The 27927-nt window shown below is 41.4% G+C and overlaps 1 protein-coding gene across 3 annotated transcripts in view; it reads right to left on the bottom strand.

The window, feature by feature from the left end:
• The window catches only part of MAP2K5 (mitogen-activated protein kinase kinase 5), a 264505-nt gene extending 239015 nt beyond the window's left edge, over positions 1 to 25490 (bottom strand). Inside the window, exons 1-3 of one of the 3 annotated variants that reach the window (XM_037054215.1) lie at positions 24636 to 25490; positions 18109 to 18157; positions 2970 to 3037 (exon numbers count right to left, since the gene is read on the bottom strand). In XM_037054215.1, coding sequence (XP_036910110.1) covers positions 2970 to 3037; positions 18109 to 18157; positions 24636 to 24770 — 252 coding nt within the window. In that variant the 5' untranslated portion in view covers positions 24771 to 25490. The remainder of the gene's footprint in view (positions 1 to 2969; positions 3038 to 18108; positions 18158 to 24635) is intronic. The other 2 variants (XM_037054214.1, XM_037054213.1) reach the window with 2 other exon arrangements.
• Between the last annotated feature and the right edge of the window lie 2437 nt (positions 25491 to 27927).

Here is a 27927-nt window from a genome sequence, read left to right as displayed (position 1 = left end):
GTTAGCATCCAATCCTGGAATCAAAGTTTTTCAGAGCCAAATTGAACCTAAAAATAAAGACCAGTGCAGGTTTTTAATAACAGTTTGGCAACTGAGGACTATCTACCAAAACCTATTGTAAGATTAGGTCTAAATGGTTCTCTTGATGGCAGAATTGGAACAAAAAGGAATTTCAACCATGATAACCAAGACAGATCAAAATGACAGCCAACAGTGTTGTTTTTGATCTTTGCGAAAGGGCTTCTCTTCCTCTCCATTTTCTACATGTAATTCAGAGCCTGACGCTGCATAAACAAAGGTCGTGTGAGGGCAAGGGCTACTGCAACACACAAGAGAACAAAAATCCATTTAGGTTTTAAATGACTTAAAACTCATCCCTCAGGGATATTTTCACTTAAAAATACTTGGCTCAAGCACTCAGAATGAGAAGAGTGGAGATCTACTTTCAGTTAAAATTCTTTGGGTGCCTCAGGTTCCACCTCTAAATATTTGTTAAGTGAATGAATAAGAAAATCTGGGCCCAATCAGCCTGACCACAGTCCACAGACCACTACCAGTTCCTTTAAAAAGTTTCACCCTCCATAGCAAGTTAATACAAAGAATAGTTAGTGCACTGAGTTCTTACACTAAAACTAAATTTCCTCACTTTAATTGTCACCTTTACTTTTGAGATTATGTAATGCCCAATGTTTTAATCTTTAAATAACTCCCACTTTTTCTTTATTAACAAAATAATGGTTAACAGTAGATAATTTTATTAGTTTACATATTAATGTTTTTATTTGGCAAAATTAAATGTTGCCAGGCCTATATCTATCCTCCAACCTGAAAATGAAAAATTGATTAGTTCATGAAATCCAAACAGCTGGATTAATGAGCTAGATGATTTCTGTTCAGATTCTCAGGAAAGTGGAGAAACTTTTTAAGTTTAAAGATAATTACATAACTCTAATATTTTCCTACAACACCAACATAAACACTGCATTTGAGAGAATAAGCACAAATCATAAGGAATGCATATGATAGCTATATAAGGTGTTATATAAACATGAATCATTCAGCATTTAATAGTGGTGGTAACATAGGAAGATCCCAATACTAATGTGCAAGGGGTGGACAGGAGACAAACAGTGTAAAACGGTAAAGGATCACGGGCTTTGGCATAAGGAGAAACTGAACTTAAATTCCGCATTCAAATTCATTAGTACACGACCTTCGGCATGTCTGTTAACCACAGCTTCCTCATCTAAAAACCAGGAATGATAATATCTACCTCACAGAGTGATTATTAAAACCAATGAAACTACCATAAGCATCTAGAATACAGACCAAGCACCTACAAAACAGAAATAACTATTATTATCATTATGATCACATGCAGCAACATTCTTTAAAAGGCACGATTTGCCAGATCTTCCCCAAAGTAGATTATTTTAAAACACCAATGTGGTTCAGTGGAGCCCAGACATAATGAAAGCACACCGATGTCAGTAATGCACTCTGCAATGGACGTGTATGAAAAAACTGGAACCCATCTATGTGTGTGTGTTTTCTAAAAATAAGCATGTCACATTCTCAGGAGAGTGAGCAATCAATACCAGTGCTAGACCCCTCAGTAGACCATCCTACTCTGCCTTTCAAGGTGCTGATGAGCCCTGGTCTAAATTCTCAAAGCACAAGGACTCTCAGAGAAGTTAATGGGAAGTCAATGGGAAATTGACTTTTCCTACTCTGTGCAGCTCTAAATGCAACGCTCTGTTAATCATGCCATTCTTCTTGTTCTCTTTCCTCCTACCCTAAATTAAAACTATTGGCGGAAACCCACACAGATATTTTATAGGTTTCATTACGATGAAACAACACCTTGGGTTGACGCTGAAGTCTATCAAAACCCTACAACCTAACTGTTGGCTAAGATTAGAGCCTCACTGAAAAGCAAGGCCCCGAGTCTATCATTTCCACCACAACACCACTTTGCATTTGTATAGAACGTCTGTGTTTGCAAAGGGCTTTCAAGGCTATTCCCCCATTTGATCCTTACAATGACCCTGTGCCACAGAAAGGACAAGTATTATTATCCACAATTGACAGATGAGGCAACTACAGCACAGAAAGGTTAAGTGATTCGCCTAAGGCCAGGACGCCAGAAGAGAGCAGTGGTCTCCTTCCAGTCCACTGCTGTCTCCACCAGGCCAGCAGAGAAGGTTTTATAAATGCATGGCAAACTCAAATAAAACAAAATAAGACAAATAAGAGGGAATAAAACAAAATGAGGAAAGCGTAAATCAGGGCTCAGGGAAGGTGTATGTTTCTACATTATAGCTGAATTTTTTAAACTTAATATTAAAGTTTTAGAAATGCAGTCTTTTCTTTTTATCTACTCAGTCCTGAAACATTAATGTAAAATTTCACTGAAATCCAAAACACAAAAGAGAAGCCATTTCCGGATATATTTAAATCACTTTGATTCAGTAAGTAACCCCAGAGTAGTTCATCTCAGGGTGGGTGCAGGGGTGGTAGAATAGCTGGGAGTACATCTTTAAATCATGCATCCATATGAAGCCTGCAGCTACATAATAACTATAGTCTGTTTGGAAGGGTGAAAGAGATCTCCAGTCGAAAGTAGATTTTGAAAAATTTTTTAGAGCCCAGGGGTTCATTTTTAATGAGCCGTTACTTTAAGTACTGCATAAAAAATACAGGAAATTGATAGTCCATTTAGTCTGCACCATACCTAATGCAACAGTCATTAAGATGCATTATTCTTAATGTTCATGATATGATCAGTAAGTGTCTTTTGGAAAGAATGCCCTTAACTTTCACATAAGGAAATCCTTGAAAACCTTATACGCTACATAGAAAAATGTTATGGCAACTGTGATTTACTTTTATATCCTCACTCTGCCAAGAAACAGCATCTTCGATTACAGTAACATTTTTAAGATAGTCCTCATTTGTAATATACTTACATATGACAGCATTGCCTTCATTTCTTCATCACTTCTCACTGTAATTCGATCACCATCTTCATCTTCATCTGTTTAAAAAGCAACAGAATGCAAGTAATAAGATTTGCATTTTCTAATGTACAAAAACCACATCAGCTGGAAAGAGGATGCACTTAGTTTTTACAAACTGATACCCAAATCCTCAACATCCTATTTTGGGGAATACTGAGGTTTGCCGGGGGGTTTTTTGTTGTTGTTGTTGAGAATACAATCAGAATCTCAATAAATAATTAAGATTTTAGGAACAGCTGCAAATTAAAATATGGCTCATGCCATTCATGACTTATATTTAGGAGTATGACTAAAACAGATTTGGTTGGGAGAACTGTAAAAACCAGAGACAGGCCAGGCCTGTTCCACTGTCTGTACTGTTTTTCTTCCTCTCTTCCAGGCACACCAACATGTCACAACAGCATGATAAAAATGACTAACATTTATTCAACACCATTATACACAAAAGGCATTATGATTTGTGCTTCACATGCAGTAAATTACTTCTTGAAAAACCTCACAACGATCCTATAATGTGGATAGTGTGCCTTGATTATTATTCCCTTTTTACAAAAGGAAAAACTGGGAGCCTTATATAAAGTTGACTTGCAAATCAATTCTAACACAATTCTTCCCATATTCTGCCCTACCTAGTAGCTCTTTCTCTTTCTGAACAGTTTCATGTGCACTGGGAACTCTCATATGGTGATTCGTGATATTTTGAAACAGTCTTGAAATTAGAGGATAATAAGACTACAAAATATATAACCAGAATGTATAAATTTGACTAAGTATATCATCAAAGCAGCCACATCCAGAAACAATGTATGTATTTCAACTATACTTCTCTTATTCGAAATAGTTTTGAAATATCCTGTTCATAACCTGCTTTAAGAACTAGAAGACAGACCACGTGAAAACATGGGATCTCACTTTTAACCCTGAACGAAATTATCTTCCCGATCACTCACCTACACTAACCTGTCAAGCAGAACTCAGAATGACTTTTGGCTATTTCTAAATATTTAGCTAGCTACTTTGTCTTGCTAAAGATAAAGATCTGTCAACAGGAGAACACCTTATGTGGTAGACTAACTGTAAAGCTCAAAGAAAAATGCCAAAAACATTTAGAATAGCAGCAGCAGTGCTGGAAGAAGTATCAGCCTTCCAGAGAAACTTGCATGGGGCCGCTTCTTTCATTTGGATGTCTCAGCTCTGGTACACTTATTAAATCAAACATGCTATTTATTTAATGTGGTCAGTCTTGGGTATCTAAGTGCTGATTTGATCAGATGCAGAGAAACTGATCCCAGTCCTGGAGAAACAGACGAATCCCTCTTCATAAAGAGAATAAGCTTACATCACACACTCTGGGGATTCTTACTGAAAGACAGCACCAGTTCCGTTCAGCACAAGGCTCTTCCCCCACCAGCCCTCCCTCTTGTCCAGTGGCAGTTCTGAAGATATCCCGCTGTTCACTGACCAGGCTCTGGGAACCCTAGGAGGGAGCTTGTGTTGTTCCCAATTAGCCTATTTCAAGCAAAATGCTACTTCCTTTTTCTCTTCAGTAGCCAGTAGCAATCTGACATCATGATAGAAACCAGCACTTGAGCCAGCCCACCTTAGAGATCAAGCCTACAGCTCTTGCTGGGGTTTTTGTCTCCAAAGCATTTATTCCTGGATCCTGGTTCACCTGCAGAGAGTTCCCCAATGGAATGTAAATCAGTATCCTCAAGTCTCAGTTTCTACCTATGTAAATATCTACATAGGTAGAAACCAAAGTCACTGTTGGCATTATGCTACCAAGAGCTGCCTACTTTCAGTATACGAGGCACACAACAGTCATGTTCAGTAACAAGGGTAGCACATTCCTAGGAATGCTGCACATACAAAGTATATACAGGAATCTATCATTTCCCTTCTTTCTTGTTTTCTCTTTTTATCCTTACCTGAAGACAATTTTTTTCACTGCTTTTAGAGAAAGTAAAATGGAGAGAGGGAGAGAAACATCAATGCGAGAGGGAAACAGTGCTCAGCTGCCTTCTCATACATGCCCCAACCGGGGATTGAACCCACAACCTGGGTATGTGCCCTGACCAGGTTCAAGTTCACAACCTTTTGGTCCATGGGACAACGATCCTACCAAGTGAGCCAAAAAAGCCAGGGATCTTTTCTTTTTTATTTAAGTTACAGAACCTATAAAGCCAAATTGGAGGAAAACTGCCATTCTAGTTTTGTTTCTACATAGGTTCTAGAAACTAGTATTTTCAAGGTTAAGTCAAAATTTTTTCTTACAAATTCAAGAAACAAAGGGGAAAATCAGACATAGTATAAAGGACTATAATGTTGCATATTAACAGACATGAGAGCACTTTACATTTTTGTTTGAAAGCCAACTCAAATTCTCTGGTTAGATGTGAGCTGAACTGATTTGTTCTTGATAAAGTCCTGAACTTGGGAGCACTTCCAACCTCAACAAAGCAGTTTTTGTGCACCTCATTCCTCCACCAGAGCTGGCCACAGAGACGGAGGTTACAGGGGGTGGGGGAGCTGCTCATCCCCAAATTTTAACATGAACAAGACCTCAAACGACACTGTTCACATGCTGTATGGAAGTGCTTGGAGTTTGGTAAAACAGGGGAAAATTCTTTTTATAATTCATAAAGAGAGGATATGGATCCCAAAAGAACCATTAAAATGGCGGTCTCTCCACATCAGGAACAACAACAATGAAGAGTTCTCTAAGCTCTCAAAACCAGACTTGAATCTCTAAGGCTACTTACAACAAGAGAGTCTGGAATTCTAGAATTCTATGAAATCTCTTACTGATTATTTCAGCTCAAAACTGAGGGAAGTCAGTCACCAGAATAATTTATCTAGCAGTTCTGAAAAAAGCAGCTACGAAACACTACAGGGGTGTTTTGCTTTAAGTGGACAGAAAACTGAGACCCAAAGCCAGCTGAGTGATGAAGTGTTGAGAGCCATCCCATAAGGGGTCTGACTGCCAGAGAAGGAGCCCTGAGAAGTCGAAAGAGGCATTCCAATAAAGCCCGAGGATGAAGTCAGGCTTGCATGAAACACAGTGATTAACGGTTCTCAAGGATTAATAAAAGACCCCATTTTATGCACATATTGGTTTTCTTTACAAATTCTCTTTGAGGGACTGTCTGATTTACTTTAATAATTGTGTTTATTAGTTTTAATGAAGACTCCTCACTCCTGTCTGTCAAAGAAGAGGCTAAGTTGGAAAAGTAATCCCATTTATGAAAAGACGGATGATTCCAGCCAAAATGCGAAATCCAGGCAATCTAACCCCTGAGGGCAGCGCCAAACACACCATTAGCTATGATGTTTAAAGCAGAAGAGCGCCCTGACCGGTGTGGCTCAGTGGTTGGGTGCTGCCCCCCAGACTGAAAGGTCACCGGTTTGATTCCAGGCCAGGAAACCTGCCTGGGTTGTGGGCCTGGGGACTGATGTTTCCCTCCCTCTCTTTCTCCCTCCCTTCCCTTCACTCTAAAAATAAAACAAATAAAATCTTTGAAAACATAAAAAATAAAGAATACAAGGTCTGTCCAGAAAGTGTCCAGCCATGTACTATGAAAAATGGACACCATTATTGAAGGAGATACAAAATTTAAAATCCATGTACATAGGACAATGATGCCTCAGTACTTTTCAAAGTTATGACCTTCTTGGGGGAAACCTGGTTCATTGGTAGCAGTTTGAATCAAGTCATTAGCAATTATAGCACAATGTTCCTTCTGCTCTAGTAGCAGAAGCCACGGAATGAATTTTGCCACGACACGTTTCGTGTCAAGATCTTATGCCAAAATCTCAGACACAGTAGTGTTTGAAACCCCCAGATCAGCTTCTGGGTCTTGTACTGTTAGTCTCCAATCTTTGTTGACTGCAGCCCATACACATTCCACATTCTCAGGTGCTGTGCTTGTTGCAGGCTTCCCAGAATGTGGATCACTTTCCGCAGATTCTTGACCACCTTTGAAGCATTTGTGCCACACTTTTATTAGTGCTGCACTCACTGCATCCTCCCCAAAAGCCTTCTGAATCATATGAATACTTTCCACGGAGGAATATTCAAGCTTAATACAAATCTGATGCAGATTTCTTGTTCTATTTGCTGAGTCATTTCAAATGCGGTGGCCATACAGTACACATGCTCACTCAGTGGCATCTACCACTGACTAGAACAGTAACTAGTACAGTGAAGTCATCATTATTTATGCATGCACATTCCAGTCCACTCTCCTTGGCTGCCAGGTTACATTGATGTTGCACAAACCATTCTTGTTATATTAACAATGGCTGCACTTTTTCCAAACAGACCTCAGACAATTATCTCTAAAGACAACAACCAAAGAAGACATACAACAGGTACATGAAAACCTGCTTGACATCACTCATCATCAGGGAAATGCAAATCAAAACCACAATGAGATTATCTGCTCACATTTGTTAGAATGACTACTATTAAAAAGCCAAGAGATAACAAGTATTGGTAAAGATAGAGAACGCTTATGAGCTATTGGTAGGAATGAAAAATGATGCAGCCACTATGAAACATATTATAGCCCTGGCTGGTGTGGCTCAGTGGATTGAGCACCAGCCTGCGAACCAACGGGGTGCCAGCTTGATTCCCAGTCAGGGTACATGCCTGGGTTGCAAGCCAGGTCCCCAGTAGAGGGCACTGGAGAGGCAACCACACATTAATGTTTCTTTCTTCCCTACTTCCCTTCTCTTTAAAAAGTAAATAAATAAAATCTTTAAAGAAAACACAGAAAAACATTATGGAGGTTCTTTGAAAAATTAAAAATACAATTATCAGAGGATCCAGCAATCCTACTTCTGGGTATACAAGGTCTGTCTAGAAGGTATGCAGACATGTAATATGAAAAAAGAGACATTTCTTGAAGAACATACAAGAAACATTGTACACAGGACAATGATGCCTCAGTCCTCTTCCAAGTAGGCACCTTGGGACCTCACACAGTTCTCCCAATAGCCATTAGTTGCCCCATATTTTCTTGAATCTCATCGATGGTCTGAAATCTCTTACCTTTCAAAGATAATTTTACTTTTTGGAAAAGCCAGAAGTCACGGGGCACCAAATCTGGGCTATAGCGGGGCCAAGTCACCCGGGTGATTTGATATTTCACCAAAAAACTACGTAAGACATGATGCTGAGCAGATGTGTTTTCATGACGAAGCTTCCAATCACTACTTCCCATAGCTACGGCCTTCTGAATCATCCAAATAGTTTCCACGGAGGAAAGTTCAAGCTTAATGCAAAATTTGATGCAGATTCTTTGCTCTACTCACTCAGTCATTTTGAATGTGACAGCCACACAGTCCACATGCTCGCTCAACGGCGTCTACCACCCCCACTGACTAGTACAGTGAGGTTGCCTTTGTTCACACATGAGCATTCCAGTACACTTTCCTTGGCTGCCAGGTTATATCAATGTTGCACAAATTATTCCCCTTATATTAACAATGGCTGGACTTTTTCAGGACAGACCTCATACATCCAAAGGAAATGAAATCAGGATCTTGTAGAGATATCTATACTCTCATGTTTAATGCAGCATTATTCATAATAGCCAAGATATGGAAACAACCTAAATGTCCATCAATGGATAAATAGATAAAAAAGATGCTACATACACACACACAGCAGAATATTCAGTCATGAAAAATAAAGATATTCTGCCATTTATGACAACTGTATGAAACTTGGGGGCATTATGCTAAGTGAAATAAGTCAGTCGGAGAAAGACAAATACTGCATGGTATCACTTACATGTGAAATCTAAAAAACTCAAACTTAGAGAAACAAAGAGTAAAGAGGTGGGTTGGGGAAATGGTCAAAGAGTAGAAACTCCCACTTTTAAGTATAACAAGGCCTGGGGATCTAATGTATGGCATGGTGAGCACAGCTATTAACAACGTATATACACTTGAATGCTGCTCCGAGAGTAAATCTTAAATGTTCCCACCACAACAAAGATATGGTAATTATGTGACGGAATGGAAGTGATGGAATGGGGGTAATCATCTTGCAGTATATAACTGTATCAAATCAGTACACTGTACACCTTAAACTTACACAATGTTGTATGTCAATTACACCTCAGTAAAGCTGGGAAAAAATTTTAAAAATAAAGATGATGACCTGACAGGTATTATAAGTTAATAAACGTATAAAAAAGTAGAAACTGTTACCAAGCAATTTAGTATGACAATAACTTAAAACACTCATTTCAATAAGAAGTTGGACACACACAGCCCATCTAGCACAGACTCTGGCTATTTGCCTATCAAACTGGATTAGCTATGAAAAGTACACTAACTGGAACTATAAATCATAAACACTAAAATGGCACAGAGTTTCAAAAGTATAAATATATTAGTGAAGAACACCAGAAAGTAGTGGTACTAAGAGAGAAGTAAAAAAAAATAATAATTTGAACTCTTTGTCTTATACATGGAGGTTCTTTGCCATCTGACCAAAAAAGCATTACAGATATGACCAAGGCGGGGAGGGTGCAATGGATCTGACACACTGATTCACAATGAGAATTCCAGGCTCCTCTAGTTGCCTGGAGCATAGTAATATGATTTTCCAGCACATTAGGGAAGCAAAAGTAGAACCAGAAAGTCTATGTACTGGCTGGATTTTGTTAATGTCACTTAAAATGGAGGAAAAAATCCTAGCAAGATACCAAATAGAGTGCAGCAGATGGTAAACAAATATTATGAAGCAATCTTCACAAAATCTGCAGCGTGTCACAAATATACAAAATGGCAGAGTTTGGGAAAAGAGAATCATAACAGGCCATATGTTGTTAGCAATTTTATTTGAGGCAACATGCAATCCAAAAGAGAAGCCAAGAGAAGGAACATAAAGACCCAACAGAGGAGGAGAGGCAGCCTCAGGTAAGGGCGGTCAGAACGGCAAGCTCCGTGCCTACCCAGGAAGCAGCAGACACTGAAGGTCTCGCCCACTGCAGTGACAGAACTCAAGCTGGCTTCGGAGAGAAACAATCTAGCTTCTACAAAGAGCAACAGAAAGTTAAGGCAATATATTATATGTCATTTGTCATTCCTTCAGTGCCAGGTGAGAGTCAATTAGAACTACAGCAAAGACATTTTTCTAAGGCAAGAGGAAAGACATGAAAACATAACTGTAGAGGTTAGAAAGACATCAATAGGAGAAATTACCAGAGTTGTCATCGAGCCCTGGCTGGTGTGGCCTGTGAACTGAAAGGTGTCTGGTTCAATTCCCAATCAGGGCACATGCCTGGGTTGCAAGCCAGGTTGGTTGCAGGTGTGCAAGAGGCAACCGATAGATGATTCTTTTTACTTTCTCCCTCCCTTCCCTTTTCTCTAAAAATCAATAAATAAAAATTAAAAAAGAAAGAAAGAAAGAAAAGATGCCAAGTTTAGAGCCCTTCTTAGTTGTGGAATCTAAGATCTAAATAGGACTAGAGGTCAGTTTCTGTGGCCAAATCTTCATATCCATGAGCTTTAATTTAGTTTCATGCCTTCCACTTTCTGATTCCTTCTTCCGTTCTTTGCTCCCTTCTTCTCTTTAATAAATATGTGTCTACTACATAGCAGACAATTTTCTGAGCACTGGAGACAGCAGCAGTAGAAAAAAGAAAACCTGATCCCATGGAGCTTTCCCTGTAGTTGAGAGACTGAAGGGAATGAGGGCTGTACAGATATCTGGGAAACAGTGTTCCCGTGCAAAGGCCCTGAGGCAGAAGGATATCTGGCATGTCTGAGAGACTGAAAGAAAGCCAGAGTAAACAGAACAGATGAAAGAAGGGAGAAAAATAGATGAGTTCCAAGAAATAATGGTGGAACAGAGTTGGGGGGCTGATGAGAAAATGCAGGGCCCTGTAGGGCATTTTAAGGACTTGGCTCTTACTCCTGACTAAGGTGGAAATCACCAGAGCATTTTGAGTATTATGATCTCACTTAATTTCTAAAAGGATCACTTTGGCCACTGTTTGGAGGCAAAAGCAGAAACAGGGAGACCAGGTGGGAAATCAGTGAATGACCTAGCCCAGGTGAGATACGATGGTGGCCTAAACCAAGCTGAGAGTCTGAGCGGCCGTGACATAGAAGACAGAGCTCACAGAGTTTGCTGGTGGATGAGATTTGAAAAGCTTGCCCTATTACTCCATTCCTTCAAACACCCACGCGTTCCAGAAACACATATTGAGTGAGTACTATCAGTCACGTACCACGTTAAAGCTTTCCAGGGATTGAAAAATGAGTATCATTTTCTACCACCTTCAGGAAACAACCAGCCTTGTGCTTGAGTAAAGGAGCTGAACTTCTTAATTCTCATACAAAAAACACAACTACTCATAAACAACTACTCTCATAAGACTGAAAAGGCTTTGGAGTTTTTGTACCAATGATATTAGGAAGCAAAATTCCAATAAATTAAAGCTCTCTTCAAATCATCATGAATTCTAGAAAGCACGAGTAACTCTTACCTGTTAAATAATTTTTAGACTCAGGCCCGCTGTGAACCACAACTTTTCATTAACCTGGTTTTACACAAAAGCAACCACCTGTCTTTTACATTGATTAGACTTTAAGAACATAAACTTCATTTTCCAAGTATTTTATGATTTCCATATATTTTATGTCTTTGACTTTTCCCCAAAGCAAAAAGGGGTTCCCACCCTACCATTCATTTGTTCTTTTAAATCCTCAACTGAGGATATGTTTACTGATTTTAGCAAGGGAGGAAGGGAAAAAGAGAGAAACACTGATGTGAGTAAGAAACATCAATCAGTTGCCTGTAGCATGTGTCCCAGCCAGGGATTGAACCCACAACCTGGTATGTTCCCTGACCAGGGATTGAAGCTGTAAACTTTTTGGTGTTCAGGATGATACTCCAACCAATGGAGCCACCCAGTCAGGGCCCAACTATTCTTAATGAGATTGCCTTTGCTATTTGAACATGAGGAGTATCTCCTAAAAGCATCTTTCCAGTAATCAGCTATAATTGTTTTCTATACTCTTAAGAATTTATATATTTATATATAACTCATATAATTGCAATTTTGCTTTAAATGGTCATATTATGACACATTTATTTTTTAAATTTATTTAATTATTGTTCAAGTACAGTTTTCTGTCTTATACTTCCATATTATGCCAAATTTAAAGTGAGATATGATGTACTGGTTTTAAAATTTCCACCCAAAATAATCTTCCAGAAATTTATAAAACAACTGAAAAGTATTATATTCAATAAGAAATGAGTATAAAAATGGTCATGCCCTGGCTGGTTGGCTAGAACATCGTCCCATACATCAAAGGTTCTGGTTTGATCCCCAGTGGTCAGGGAGTGTGCAGGGGGCAGCTGACCGATGTTTCTCTCTCACATAAATATGTCTCATGTACTCTCTCCCCACCTCCTTCCCTTCCCTCCCTCCCTCCCTTCTCTCTCTCTCTAAAATCAATGGCTATATATACGAGGGTGAGGATTTTTTAAAAAAAGGAGGGTCATGGTTGAAAAAAGACATAAGTAAAGACTTATTCCATAACCATTTTTCTGAGCTAATATCTTCATACTGACAAGTATGACCAAAATATGTGGTCAGAGTGTCACTGGAAAGTGGTGCTATGAGGCATTTCTAGGTATAAGTCAGCATTTGTCTATTCAGGCTTTCAAGTCACCAGTAAGATTTCACTCTCCAGCAACCAGCTCAACAGCCATTTTTACAGCAGTAGCTTGTTGAGAGAAAATTTGAGAGGAATGCATGTAGAGATACGTTCAGAAAGCTCGTTAGTAGGCACAGGTGATTTTCATTACCTTATGTATTGGTGAGCTCATTCATCTGCTGATAAAACTGAAAGTCGGCAGGGGGCTCCAGGCCTGTGTCAATGTCAAGCCCCCACAACACATGCAGGGCCCACATGTGGAAATACACAAGCTTGTTTATGACTATGGAATGTAGCTTTGTCTCAGAAGTAATCTCACATCTGGAAAAAGATGAATTTTTCAATAACCAATAAGGTGTCAACTGTCTACCTGCTTGAAAAACAAAAGTTTTATCTCCATCCGACAACTTTCACCAAAATAAACTGAATATAGTACCAAAAACCCCTTGTATCAGAAATGCACAGTTTAAAAAATAATACTAATACACATATGAACATACCTGTGTGTGTGCTTAACCCCATTAAAGTAGGGGAAAAATGGATGTTTTTCAGTGTCCTGGAATGTGGAAGACATTTCTAGGCTTGAAATAAATCTAGAAGTCACAAAGGGAAGTATGATAAACCTAACCATGTAGAAATGCTCAAACTCTCCATGAAAAAAAAGAAGAGAGAAAAAAAAGACCAAAACCAGCTCAATGAAAAGAAATAAACTACACAAAAGTATCTATAACATATAAGACAAAGGGCCAATTTTCTTAATATTAGAATGCTTTTAAATCAGAAAAAGACAAATAACCTAATAAAAAAATTGGCAAAGGTAACAGTTCACAGAAATTAAATACAAATGACCAAACTACAAGTGAAAAAATACTGAGCCTCATTTATAATTGAAGGAATGCAAAATAAAACAATAATTAATGTTTTCACCCACTGCATTGGCAGTGACTAAAGGGTTTGCTAACACCGAGTTGGTCGGGGTAGAGAGAAATGGCCATTCTTGAACATTTCTGCTGGGAGGGTGAGCTGGTTCCTCCTCTGACAGCAACATGGTAATAGCTGTTTCCATATTTTGCAATGTAGAGCATGCACCCGTGTTTTTGTACTCATAATACACGGGATTATTACACCAACAGTATATAATCATTATACACATGTATAATGCACATCCTTACTTTTCCCTCAAAAATTTGGGCAAAAACGTGTGCATTATACATGGCAAAATATGGTAATATGTAAAATATGGGTACTCTTTGTCTCAATAGTTACAGCTCCTAAAAATTTATCCCACAAGTATATTCCCACAATGTGGAAAAGATACAAAACAACGATGCTGGCTGCAGCATTTTTTTCTCACACTAAATTACCAGTAATAAACTGAAAACTGGCCCATCGATAGGTGAAATAAATTAAGTATAATGCAAAAGAACGAGGCTGTGCACACCGATGCTGGCAAGTGGCCCAGCGTGCACTGTGACGTGCGGGCAGGAGAAACCAGTGGCAGTACAGCACACAACATGTACGGAGAAAACTTCCATAGAGATGCGGAAGAAACTGCTAACTAGTGACTCAGGGGAAATGAGGGCTTTTACATTTTCCTCTACTCTATGCTATTTCAATGTTTTTAAAGATCATCTATATCTTCTTAATTAAAAAAAGTCAAATACTAGCTGTTGAAAAGTACTTTCATTTGTGTTTTCATAAGAAAGAAAAAAAACAAGGGGTAAGAAGAAAAAGAGGTTCAGGGCCATCAATCTAAGAGGTAAATTCAGCACAAATGGGCCTCCAGCCCTCAACCAGCCCAGCCCCCCTCAGAAACACCAACCCCATTGGCAGAAGTCAGAAAGAACACAGCCACTGCAGACCCTCAGTCCTCTTGGGACATGGGGCCCAGTCACCTGTGGGAATTTGAATTTGGAGCAAGAGTTGTCCACCACCAACCAATTATATCTTGTGCTTGGGCAACAGCACACAGAATCCAAAAAAGCAAATTACTTGGCTTTAGGTTGCATGCATTTTATAATTCCATTTGAATACAGACATAAAACATTCCATTTTATTCAACAAGGGGGTTTCTATGAGGCACTAAGCCAAGTACTAAGAAGAGAGCAAGAGTGAAATAAAACATGGTCCCTGTCACCAAGTCACTGAAAATCTAGTGAGGAAACAGAAAGACATACAACCAAATGGAAGGCAGGACCAAGGGCAACCTGCTCCCATAAAGGCGCACCGAGAAATGAACCACATCTGGAGGACTGGAGATTTCACGGAAGAGGCAGCATTTCTCAGAGCTGAAGAATCTGTACGATTACCTTACTTTCCCCTCTTTTCTGCTTCCTCAAATCCTTTTCTCTACATTTATGTACAACAGGTCAACCTGACAGGGCCTGCCCTTTCTCCTGTTGCTACACTCATATAACTAAAGACAGTACCATCTCTTTTGTATAAGAGACCAATTGGTGCTAGGTATACTTTTCATTAATAAATATACTACCACATGTCTTTGATTAAAGTTCTATGTATTCAAGAGTTGTTCTATCATACTCATAAACCACTGAAACAGCTCAAAATATCATAAATTAGCTTACAAACATCTTTTCAACTGTTCTACATAGATTCCACGTACTAGTTCAGATTTTTGTTTCAGAAAATAAAGTCACTAAGAACAATCATGAAAAAAGCCAGTTTAGGATTTTAAGTCTATCATGGAAAGCACTCAATAATCTAAGCACAAAAATCTCTTATTTTGCCTGTGTGCATTTTGGGGATGTTTTTTTTTGTTTTTTGTTTTTTCACCTAACATTGGTCCAGATCCAGATGGGTACAGAGCTGCTGCTCTGTTGGAGAGAGAAAGATGTCTAACAACTTAAATCTAGAAAATTAAGTGGGTTTTTTTTTTCTGCCAGAGCCAGGTATACTTTTCAATATTAATTATAATACCATAAATACTTCTTTGATCAAAGTTTACTTTTTCAAAAGTTGTTCCAGCATACTCATAAACCATAAAACTCATAAACCACACAAAACACACTGGACACACCTCCCAGGCTTGCAACGTGCACTGTCACAAAGAGCACAGGTCCGATGCTCACAAAGAACTGCGTCTAACCGGGCTCCACACTCCGCAGCCGATCGGCTTTGGCTATCACTGCATGTCTCAGCGCTCCCGTTTCCTCCCGAGTACAGTTTCCCTACCTCACAGAGTTGTAGTAAAGATGAACAACAATCTAAGTAAACCCCCCAGTCCACTGACTGGCACAGAGAGGCCATTAGCAAATGATAGTTAAGGTAATCAGGGTTACTCCTATGAACCCAACTTTTGAAGCCGGTGTGGGGCACAGGTATGTTGAGCCACTTTGGGGGACCCAGAAAGCAAAAAGTAGAAAATACAAAGCTTCTCTTCTGCCACACTTAAGAACAATCAGAACACATGATTTCAAAAATTATGACAACTCTGACAACAAGTCTTGGTGGTGGTTGAAGAATACATGTATATATGTTCATGCCCTGGAGTCTACTCCAGAGATTCAGCTTTCCCATTTACTAGCTGTACGACGCTGAGCAGGCTGCTTAGAGCTGCCCTTCCCTCAACTAAAACAGAGCCAACAACAGTCTGCCAAAGTATTAATACTTCATGGGGATCTTGTGGAGGTTAAATGAAATGAGATAACCCATGGAATGTTCTTAGCGCAGCATCTGGCAACAGTAAGTGCTCCGAATGTTAACTACCATACCGTCCACAAAATCCCTGGCGCCCCTACGGAGTGACTGTAAGGGGTCTAAAGTGCTTGCTACACTAACATGTACTTCAGATATATGTGCTATTTTTCAATACTCTGCAGAGTCCAGTGTGGCTAATAAAATAGTAATTATTTTAAGAGTTCTATTCAAGTAGCCTTTAAAAACATGTAGTAATTACTGAAAAATATTCAAACAATAGAGAAATATACAAGGTAGAAAGTATGCTCATTCAGCCAACCCTCCCCCCACTGCAGCCCCCAAGTCACCTTCCTAGGGGAAACCACTGGAAGCACTGTAGTGGGCAACTCCAAATCCTTGTCTCCCAGTATATTCGTGAGGTTGGGAGGAGGAGGGATTAGTTTTTTCACAAAATGGGATCATACCACATGTATTATTTGTTTATTCAATAATATGTCATAAGTCTTTCCATATCAATGTAAAAAATCTTAACTCGTTCTTTATAGTCACTGCTTGATGGTTCAAATTATGGATAATTTATTAATCTATTATTTTAGGCATTTAGCTTACTTTTATTTTTTTTGCTATTAAAAATAATTCCCGTCCATGTGGCTCCGTTCTCGCAGCAACACCAAAAGGTTGCGGGCTCCATCCTTGGTCGGCGTGCATATGGAAGGCAACCAATCGATGTTTCTCTGCCACATCAGTGTTTCTCTCCCCCACCCCCGCAAATCAACACACGTATCCTCAAGTGAGGATTTTAATACATACATATGTACATACATACATACATACATACATTCCACAATGAACACTTTGTTTAAAGGGCACTCAACATATGTCCAGATCTTTCTGTTGGACGGCTTCCTAAAAGTGGATCTGCTGAGTCAAAGGTTTTACACATTTTATATTTTGGTAACTACTGCCAAATCGTCCTCCAAAAAGAACATAAATAAAACAGAGGACAATGTACTCTTTGTCATTAACCATCTGCTTAAAACATAAGAACAAAAAGTACACTATTGTATGGAGAAACTGTATATTTTTTCCATATAGAAAGTGGCCCTCATCTTAAAAAAAAATCGGAACTACAGTTACAATCCATTACCCTTCTCAACGTCAGAGCTGCTGACTGCTCGCTCAACATTACTCAGACTCTGACCTTTCCTGCAAGGACCTGACTCACGTCAAAACCAGTTTTCTAGTCCCTAGGCCAACTGGTTTGGTGTGGAGGGTGGTGGGAGAAGAGACTCAAGAGCTGCTGCTAACCACATCTAGCAGCCTTGCCAAACCCACCAAAACAGAGTTATTCCATTCAATATTCCCTTAAAAGCTCCACTCTTTGCTGTTACAAAGCAGCAATGGATTAAAACCTCCTAATCAATAATCATTGGCCTACAGGTAGTTTACAGGTTTCATTTTACCCCACAATATTATTACAGTGAAGAGCAAGAGCAGATAAAGGTCATGTTGGTAATTAAAGCTATATTATAGAAATATGCACACCCAAGATATGATTAAATAAGAAAATATTACTCAGTTGAGTATCATCATTAAACTTGCATTAATTTATAAATATTTAAATGTACCATATGATGATCATAAATAATGTTTTTGACAGTTTCTAAAGTAATGCAACCCATAAACCCCTTGAAAAATGACTGCAGAAGGGAAACAGTTGAGAAAGTATACAAGCCAGACTTACATTCAAATGCTGTGGTTGTTGCTTCAGGCAGAACCTGGCCTATCACATCCTAAACAAAGAAAGAATAAAGAAACACAATTAGCCATCTTCTTTATTGCTAACATGTGGCAAATCCTAGAGGAAATATGAGAACCTGGAAAAGATTTTTGACACGATGTGGGCATAAACTATAAAAACATTAGCTCATAATCACACTTAGCCTAGCAATGTAAACCCAGGGCTTAAATCTCTATTTAGGGGGCGGAGGGAGGAGCTGGGGTAAGGGGCAGGGGGATCTTTACAAGATCTTTTCTAATTTGGTTTCTTCTATAGGAGACTGTCGACTGTATTGTAGTAGAAAGAGTAAGGGGCTTGGGAGTCAGACTGGCCTGGGTTTGAGTCTCAGCTCTGCACTTACTTAGCTGTGTGACTGGGAACAAATTACTTAACCTCTCTGAGCTTCAATCTGATTATCCCCCAATGTGGGTCCAGTAATACTTACAGAAGTAATGTAAAAATTAAGTTAAAAATATAATTAATATAAGCTAGCCTAACACATTGTAGACCGTCAACAAATGTAATCCCTGATATGTAACTAGCAACACCCTTACTTGCATTCACAGTGGGAAAAGCTCAAAAAACAAGTTTCCATGATGACATAAACCTATAAAGCTACATTTAATAGAAACAATTTGTATCAACCTTTACTCTTAAGCAACTGAAAAATATATATTTAATGACAATAAAATTAAGGTGGTCTAGACTACAATAACTTTTTTAAATTATATAATCTAATATCAATGTTTAAATGAACCTATGAAGTTGAAAATACTTGAAAACTAGTCCGCAGAGACAGCGTAAAGAGGCACAGAACACTTTTGAGAACTAGTCAGGTCTGGGAAAAGTGACCCTCTGTTACGTCCACCCAACCCAATGGCCTGTAAACTGCATCGCTCTCCGGTAGCCCTGCCACAGCGTCCCTCCTGGGCTGTGGCAGGACGGGCACCAGGCAGCCGGCTGACAAGCTGACCAGGAACTATTTCTCAGCAGGGAGCCCACAACTCCTCCAAGCTGGGCACTTGGCAGAGTGGGGCTTCGACTTCCTTCTAAAAGCAGTTCTTCAGAAGCTTGTGCTGCAGTGTCAATCTGCATAATAGTCTTGCCTCTATGGTGCTTCCCCCCCCACCAAAAAATAATCTGCATATAAACTCAATCCAAGGGAATGACCTTCAGCAGCCCTCACTCTTAGGGCCAAAGGAGATGGTTTTTCCCTCTGACTCCTCTTAGCAAGTGAAACATCAACTTTTAGAGGAACTATTTGTTAAAAAATAATAATTCTTTCTAGCCCTGGCCAGGTATTCAAATGGTTAGTGTTGTCCAGATACTTCAAGGTTGTGGGCTCAATCCCCAGTCAGGGCATATACAAGAATCTACCAATGAGTGCACAAATAAGTGGAAAAACAAATCAATGTTTCTCTCTCTCTCTCTCTCTCTCTCTCTCTCAAAAACAATCAATACATGAAAAAAATTTTAAGTCTTTCTACATACTTGTAGGTGGGAAGTATTTATTGACAGGTAAATGGTAACTGTGGAGCGAGTATGACATAAACCATACAGACCATCAGTGTAAAGCCTGAGAGTGTGACTGGAGCCAGACCATGACGGTTGGACAATGGCTCTGCCACTCACTTGCTGAGTGACAAAGCCTCAGTTTCCTTCCGTGTAAAATAATATCACAACGGTACCAACCTAGTAGGACTAAATGAGTCAGTATCTGTAAAGTGCTTAGAAGATTGTCTAGCACGTACCATATTAGGGTCTGTTAAATAAAACAAGTCACTGATGACTGGAACAATGCAAAGCTGACCTCAAAAGGAAACCTTACACTTCAGCACCCGACAACCAGTGGAGGGTGGCCACTCACTCACTCGCTTCAGCCTTCCACAGTATTTATTGAGGACCTTTGGTCGCCAGTACGGGTGAAAAACAAAAACCAAAAGAACAGAGGACTCTACTCCCAACCCTCTAAGTCTAGGTTACCACTGGTCACCTCCAGGAGCTCCAGGGTGGGGCTCCAGGAGTTGTCACTCAGACAACCAGTCCTGAGACATGAACTCCACATAGTAGCAAACTCATTCAGGACATGTCCTGCCTATGAACAGCAGGCCCCACCGAACAGCAAATCTCTAATAACCAGGTGAAAACCCTGCTGGGCAGCAATGGCATCCTTCGCCCATCAACACAAACGAGGAGCCACATGTGCTTTACATTTAATGGGGGAAAAGGAGAAAGAAAAGGCGAACCTGCTTGTGAGAACCATCTTGTTTTATTAGAGGAACTGAAGCGGGGGGAGCGTAACGACCAAACCTAAAGAGTCTGAAAATTAGTATCTACTGGCCATCTCTAAGCAGGGCACTTTAACAATTTTATTTATATTTTCCAGTTTATTTTAAGTGATTTAATTCAAAGCAACCCGGTCTTCTTTTCAACATAACATTTACCTACCCTTAGAGGTTTCAAAGAAAACTTGTTTAAATATCTTGACAGTGATCAATTCTTCATCCTTTTTTTCTCCTTCCTTCCCATAAATCAGTCAAAAATCGTACAGGCCAAAAGTATAAGTAAACATCTACAATGCACCAGGAGCACAAAGAACACACAGCTTCAGGTGAAAGAAAAATAAGACTTAGGAAGATTACAAAACTACAACCTGGTCACAGACATAAAGACAAACCTAGAACACCAACAACTCAGAGCACTTGCAGTATGGTAACAGCCAGACAAGAAACATATATAAGTAGCAAGCAGTATTTGCCAACTCAGGAGGAAGGCAAACCAGACTCAGTGTAAACGGGAATTCACACAGATGCGGGCAATCTGAGCTGGGACTTGGGAGGCAGGATTCGAGCAGCAAGAGGGAAGGGGTGACATGCTCTCCTACCACTCCCTGGTTCAGGAGGTTCAGAACTCCCGCACAGCTCTCCCAGAACAGTGGACTCTGTCTCCAAGGAGGAAGAGAAGCACACAAAACTGAAAAACAGATAACCCAAACATTTCTGCCCTTGAGCACCAGCTAGGTCTACTGCACACTGCAGCCAGTCACCAATTAACTCAGACAAAGGGCACAGGTCCAAAGTGGCCAAATGACTTGCCCTGAGTCTCCCGGTTATTTGATGCAGCTGTGACTGGAGCTCCCAACTATTGACTCCTGTCCCAAAATAATCTGTTACAGTTGACTCAATGACTACAATTTTTTTCTGGCTTCTGTGTCTGGTTCTGCCAAATCTAGCTGTGTGACATTCACCTCTTCCCACTCCGGAGTGCTTCCTCATTTGAAAACTGGGATGAAGTAGGTTTTTATTAGAGGAAGGGGATGCTTTCAGGATTCACTTGGCTTTAACTTGTAAAGTCCCAAGCCAGAGCTGCTGATGTGGTATTTTGCCAATTTCTTCAGGCAGAGATGAGATGAACCTGGAGAACAGACCACAGGAGCCCTCCAAGATCTGGGCTTTGAGTTCAAAGAACCTGAAGGAGCACCAGGAGACGGGGCAGCACTCGCTGCCACAAGCCCTTCAGCAGGCCTTCCCGACAGAACCCGCCACACCTGTGCTACCCTGAGCAAGCGTGTGTGGGACACACAGCTCTCTGTGCTCTAGGTGGTGGGACCTTTTGTGCAAAGTTCACTTGTAGGCCAGTCAGCCTTGAGTCAAAGTACAATGGAGGGATGCTTGGGAAGTAGAAGACCCAGACCCCATCCCTTAAGTCCTAACCGCACCACTACAGCGCACTCACTCTGTTCCAGGTTGTTCTAAGTGCTGTCACATGTATCAACTACACTAGTCCTCAGAACTGTGAGGTAGGCACTATCTTTACACTCCCAGTCCCCTTTCTTTTAAATAACAGATGAAGAAACAGAGACACAGAAAACACTTGCCCAAATAAGTCTGATAGGGCTACTAGCAATTTAGACCCGAGAAGTCTGGCTCCAGAATTTGTTTTTAAACATGGTACCATTCTACTTAGTAACTTCTGGTACCTCAAATAAGTGAAAAAAAATCTCATGTTTCCCTCATCATAGAAACAATCTCACGTGATCCTCACAAGTCTGTGAAGCAGGTGTCATTGTCCGTATTTTACGAGTAAGGGAACTGAGTCTCAGGTGGAGCTGCTTACCTCCTTCCAGGGGTGTCCAACCCACTGCCCAGGATGGCTACGAACGTGGCCCAACACAAAATTGTAAATGTACTTAAAACCTTTTGTTTCCTCATCAGTTTTCATTAGTGTTTGTGTATTTAATGTGTGGCCCAAGACAACTCTTCTTCTTCCAGTGCGGCCCAGAGACACCAAAAGGTTGGAAATCCCTTAAACCACAGGTGGCAAACTCAAGGCCCGTGGACTAAATCCGGCCCTCCACCTTGTTTTATCCACCTCAGCACCTTGCTTCTACCTGACAGCAGTGCCAAGCTCCTTGCCCTAGTTCAGGAGTAGTTATATTTGTACAGTCCTAAAGTTACATTCAGCCCTTTGAAGGCAACCATGAGGCTGATGTGGCCCAAGGTGAAAATGAGTTTGACACTTCTGCCTTAAACCCATTTTTTAAAAATTCAAAACCTAGTGTGCCACTCACAAAACCGTGATTGCATGCATCCTCTTTGAAGCTCCCTCATTAACAACTATTTCAGTGTCCTATGAAACACCAGAAACAGGAGAACCAGAGACGGCCATCTCCTCCAATTTATCATTGGTGGAGGAGACAAACAAAATTATAACATAACCTACGTGCTTTGCCAGAACACAGCTGTGGGAACACAGAAGAGGGGCAAGTACCCAAAACTAACGTGAAGAAAAAGTGAAGATAGGCTGTGGACAGGTAGGATTTGGCTAGCTGAAGAGAGGCCGAATGGGCATCTGGGAGAGCTCAAGGTTAACTCTATATGCCTGGAGCTCAAAATGCTTCAGGTGTGATGAGATATGAAACTGGTGCCGGGCAAGCATGAGCCAATCAAGATGGGCCCAAAGGACCATATTAAGGAATATGGACCTTATCATGAGGGAAAACCTATATGCCTGTGAGTGTGTGGAGAACTCTGCGTGTAAAGAGGATGAAATTTGGCGTCCAGGAGTGGAGGCTGCTGGTTTACCCTAGCCCCTGCACGCCTGGCCCAGACACCTAAAAACTGGGTGGTCCATAACATCCAGAACTCAAAACAAAGGTACAGGAATCAAAAGTTGATTGGGTAACCTCGGACAGCCAAAAATCATATCACAGACCTTCCTGCTTCAAGAAACTCCACCCAGCCCTGTCTTATCTGGCAGGTAAGTTCCACTACAGATCTGATACTTGCAATGTGCTTCTTGGTATCTCAGCTCTGCCTCTGATACCTCAGTTATTCAATAAAATAGGAACAATACACTGTCTGCCTCAAATGGATATTAAAAGATGAGAAGGGCACTGCAGTATGTGGAAATAAATACTAAGTAAGAGGGAGGAAATCTGAGCTCTGGTACTAACTCCCCAACTCACAAGTAATAGAGCTTTGGAAAAGTCATTTCACCTCACTGCTTCTCAATAACTATCTGCAAAAAAAGATAAGAGGGCTCAACAAGCCACCTCCAAGCAGGTTACACCATGGTCTCACATTCCATGATTTTATTTCCAACACATCCCGAGTATTTATTATGAAAGCAAGGGTGCATCACTGATTCAAAAATGCACATTTCCCCCTTCTTTAATATCTCTGAAATCAGACTGTTTTCGTACAATGTGTGGCAGGTCACGGTTTAATGGGCAGCGTTTTTTTCTCAGTATATATAAGAATATCTTTACACCAATGACACCTTACATTTGATGAAACATGATAGGGTACGGCTGCCTTGCTTCCCTTTCCTGCTGGTCACCAAGTGCAGGGAACTCGACGGAAAGGTATTGCTGGAATCTGGCCAGGGATATTCCGAGAAAACACTTGGAGAAAAACTCTCTTCTAGACTCTGCTTTTTGTATCCTAGTTGGGTACTTCTGTGCCTACGTCCCAGTCCAGGCTGTGAGCTACTTGAGGGCAGGGGCTCAATCTGATCATCTCCACTTTCCCAGGGCCCTGCACATTGGCCAGATTTCAGCCCGTACAACTAATCAATGCATGTGGCTGAAGCAATAAAACTGACCCTCTAGGAAGCTAGGAGTGGCCAGGCCACTGCCACTAGCTCAGGCCACCAGAGTCAGATGCTGACTACTCCACAAATCCCTGCGCCCCACTCGCTGGGATTTGGACTCTGAAATTAACACTCACCAGAACATCCCTGAAGAGTAACTGCGGCCCGGAGTTCACTGTCCAGTCCACCGCGCCCCTATTTGGAATCTTGATGCGAATCACCAGCACCTGGTTCTCCATGGCATGGAAGGGGCCAAAGGCCAGCCANAAACTGACCCTGTAGGAAGCTAGGAGTGGCCAGGCCACTGCCACTAGCTCAGGCCACCAGTCAGATGCTGACTACTCCACAAATCCCTGCGCCCCACTCGCTGGGATTTGGACTCTGAAATTAACACTCACCAGAACATCCCTGAAGAGTAACTGCGGCCCGGAGTTCACTGTCCAGTCCACCGCGCCCCTATTTGGAATCTTGATGCGAATCACCAGCACCTGGTTCTCCATGGCATGGAAGGGGCCAAAGGCCAGCCACAGCATTACAGGTTAAAGGGGCTCACATCGCGGGGTAGGGGGTATCCATGGCCCCTTGTTAGGCGGAGGCTCCAAGGGGTGACAAGCAGACCGAGGGTAAAAGGACAGAGGGTGAGGGGTATCAGAAAAGTGGAGTGACCAAGAAGGGGCCCGCAGGCGCCGACTCAGGCCCAGGCTGTATGGGGTGGTGGGATGCCTCCCTAGTGAGCGGGGACCGGGCTAGAGGCAGGGACCAGTAGTAACTAGCGGAGGTCAAGAGGTTCTAGAGTCGGGAAAAGGCAAAACGGGACAGTGTAGCTCTCGGCCGTCAGTGTGGGCGAGGATTCGGCAGAGAGAAACCCCCGTTTTAGGGGAATAGAGCGGCAGGTGTCCACTCCTCCTTGGAGGGAGACAGGGGGTCCCAAACTGAGGGAGACTCGGTCCAAAGCGGTTAGGAAGAAGCCGCGGGGCCACCAGACTACGAGAACGCCGAGGGTGGGAGGCCCTCCGCGGGGAGGGTCGGGAGAGTCCTCTGCCCCAAGCCGAGCCACAAGACGCAGCACACGCCGGCTCAGTCCCAGCCGCCGGCTGCCTGAGGCCGTGCGTCCCGCCGGCAGCAGCGGAGGGAGGAGAAGGAGAAAGGCGGCAGCGGGAGCACAGTTACTCCGGAACCAAAATGCTCAGCGCCGGAACCAGCGGAGCCGCGAGCGGATCCCGCCTCCCGCGGCGCCATGTTGGAAGAGGGCAGCTCCCCGCCGGCCCCGCCCCTGAGTGCGAGGGGGCGGGACCCGGGGGGAAGAGAGCGCTGGGCACGTGGGCGAGGAGGGTGCAGACTGGAACTGCGCCCTCGAGAGACCCTGAAGTCGACAAGTGATCCTCCGCGCAACCGAGCGACTGGGTTTTGTTTCCCGACCCTCGTAGGAGACAGCGAGATGAAAACGTGTAACAAACGAAGGAGGAAACTGAAGCAACGTTGTAATCCGTGGTAAACCACTGGCTGCTGAAAACTGCGCACTGTTTGTCTTTACAGACGTATGAAAATGCCAGAGCTGCTGCTTTCTTCTGACTTTGTGAAACCTTGTACCAAAACATTCTTTGGGGTTTGTGCACCAACTCGGCAAGAGCAAGGCAAAAACAAAGCAAAAAAAAAATTGAATTGTTACCTTTCCCTTCTTCCGAGTCACACATCCAGAGGCTTGTCAACTTCCTCCCACATTAGCAAAGCTTATGTGGCTCTTTCAAGTGAGGTTTTTTACCCCACGATTGCTCGGAAATATCGTACAGAAATGCAGAGTTTTAACTGCCTGGAGACAGCTGCAGTAGTGACATCATCCTCTCTTACTAAACTAGTCCATAAATTGTCAAGTAGATAGCAGTGTTTATGCAATCGGTAGTGTCACAGGCGGTAGAAATAACCCTTGGTTATTTCTTGAGTGTCCTGTTAACCTCGAGTTTTAAAGTGTGTAATTTTGATGATTTATGGCACCTGTACAGACATTTGTTTAAAAATTGCAAGTGTAGGTTTGTCCTTTACCTCTTTCTAATGAAGGTGCACATACCACTTTACCTTGGGGGCTGAATTTTGTATAAACTGGTGGGCGAAGTGTCATTTTTTTCTAACAGATAGTTCATGCAAGAGAAAAAATACTTTACGTGTTGGTTAGTTTTGGTATAATACCCAAATTTTTTCTGCATATATTTTCTCTGCCCAAGTTTCTCTTGTATTTAATTTGGAACTCCGTTGTAGGAGACAGGTGATCTCTTTTCAGTCAATGTAAATTAGTAGCCTAGGTAGAAATTCATTTACTCAGATCTTCCAAATATTCTAGAAATTGCCCCTTTCCACCTGCACTTCAGTGCTGTGAAAAATAAAACACTTGCTGTAGGTCCCTGTGTACATTTATAGAAAGTTCATTTCCTATTATTAGAGAAAATAGACCATGAAACTAGAGATTTTCTGTGAACCTATGATTTGTTAAAACGGCTTTTTTATTCATAGTACTGTGGTGAAAATCAACTCAATTTGTACTTTCAATTCTTTTGGATATATATCCAGAAGTGGAATTGCTGAATCATGAGGTAATATTAATTTTGATTTTCTTTTGGGGGAACCTCCACAGTGTGCACTCTTTTATATTCCCACAAACAGGGTACAGGGTTCCAATTTCTTCACATCTTCACCAACATTTATTTTCTGTATTTTTTATAGTAGCCATTTTAATGGATATGAGGTTTTGATTTGCATTTTCCTAATGATAAGTGATGTTGAGCATCTTTTCACACACTTGTTGGCAGTTTGTTTATCTTTGGAGAATTGTCTACTCAAGTCCTTTGCCCATTTTTAAACCCAGTCATTTATCTTTCTGTGGTTGTAAAGTGACTTTTTTAATGAGAAAATTACATTTTACTGCTATAAATTTGGAGAGATTTTCATCTCTTTTTACCTCCCTCTCAATCATGAGTCATTCACCCAGAATCTGACTCCTCCTCACCACTTCACTGGTATAGTCCAAACTACCATATTTCTCTCCTACTCTTCTGTTTACACCCTTGCTCCTACTCTCAACAGTCTATGGTCAACCCCTTTGCCAAGATTAGATCAAGTCACCCCTTTGATGAAAATTCTTCAGATGGCTCCCTTGCTTGATCAGAGTAAAAACCAACATCCTTTCATTGATCTACAAAACTCTACTTGCTCTAGGTCTCAAACCTCATCTCCTACCATTCCACTCTTCCTCATTCTCACCAGCCTCCTTTTCACTATTCTTTGAACACAGACATCCCACCTCAGGGCCTTTGCATTTCCCATTTCCTCTGCCTGGATTGCTGTTATCCCCAGGATCCACATGGCTGACTCCCTCACACTCTTGACTCACGGGTCTTGACTTAAATGTCACCTTCTTGCTGAGGCTTTCCCTTAGCACACTGTTGAAAACTTCACACCAGCCCCCAAACCACCCCATCCAGTGATACGAGCACGCTGGTGTACACAACTTTTAGTTCCCTTCCCTAGTTTATTTTTCTCCTGGCACTTAGTTAACATGTCACATGTTTTACTCATGTGTTTGTCTCCACACTAAACTATAACCTCATGAGGAGATGGAACTGTATGTGTTGTCTTCACTGCCATATTTCTAGCACCTAAAATAGTACCTGGCACACAGTGGGCACTTTAATAATCCTC

Source organism: Sturnira hondurensis, unplaced genomic scaffold (assembly GCF_014824575.4).
Source record: "Sturnira hondurensis isolate 20B ecotype Veracruz unplaced genomic scaffold, ASM1482457v3 Scaffold0008196, whole genome shotgun sequence".
Classification (NCBI taxonomy): domain Eukaryota; kingdom Metazoa; phylum Chordata; class Mammalia; order Chiroptera; family Phyllostomidae; genus Sturnira; species Sturnira hondurensis.
This window is presented reverse-complemented; position numbering and strand designations above follow the sequence as displayed.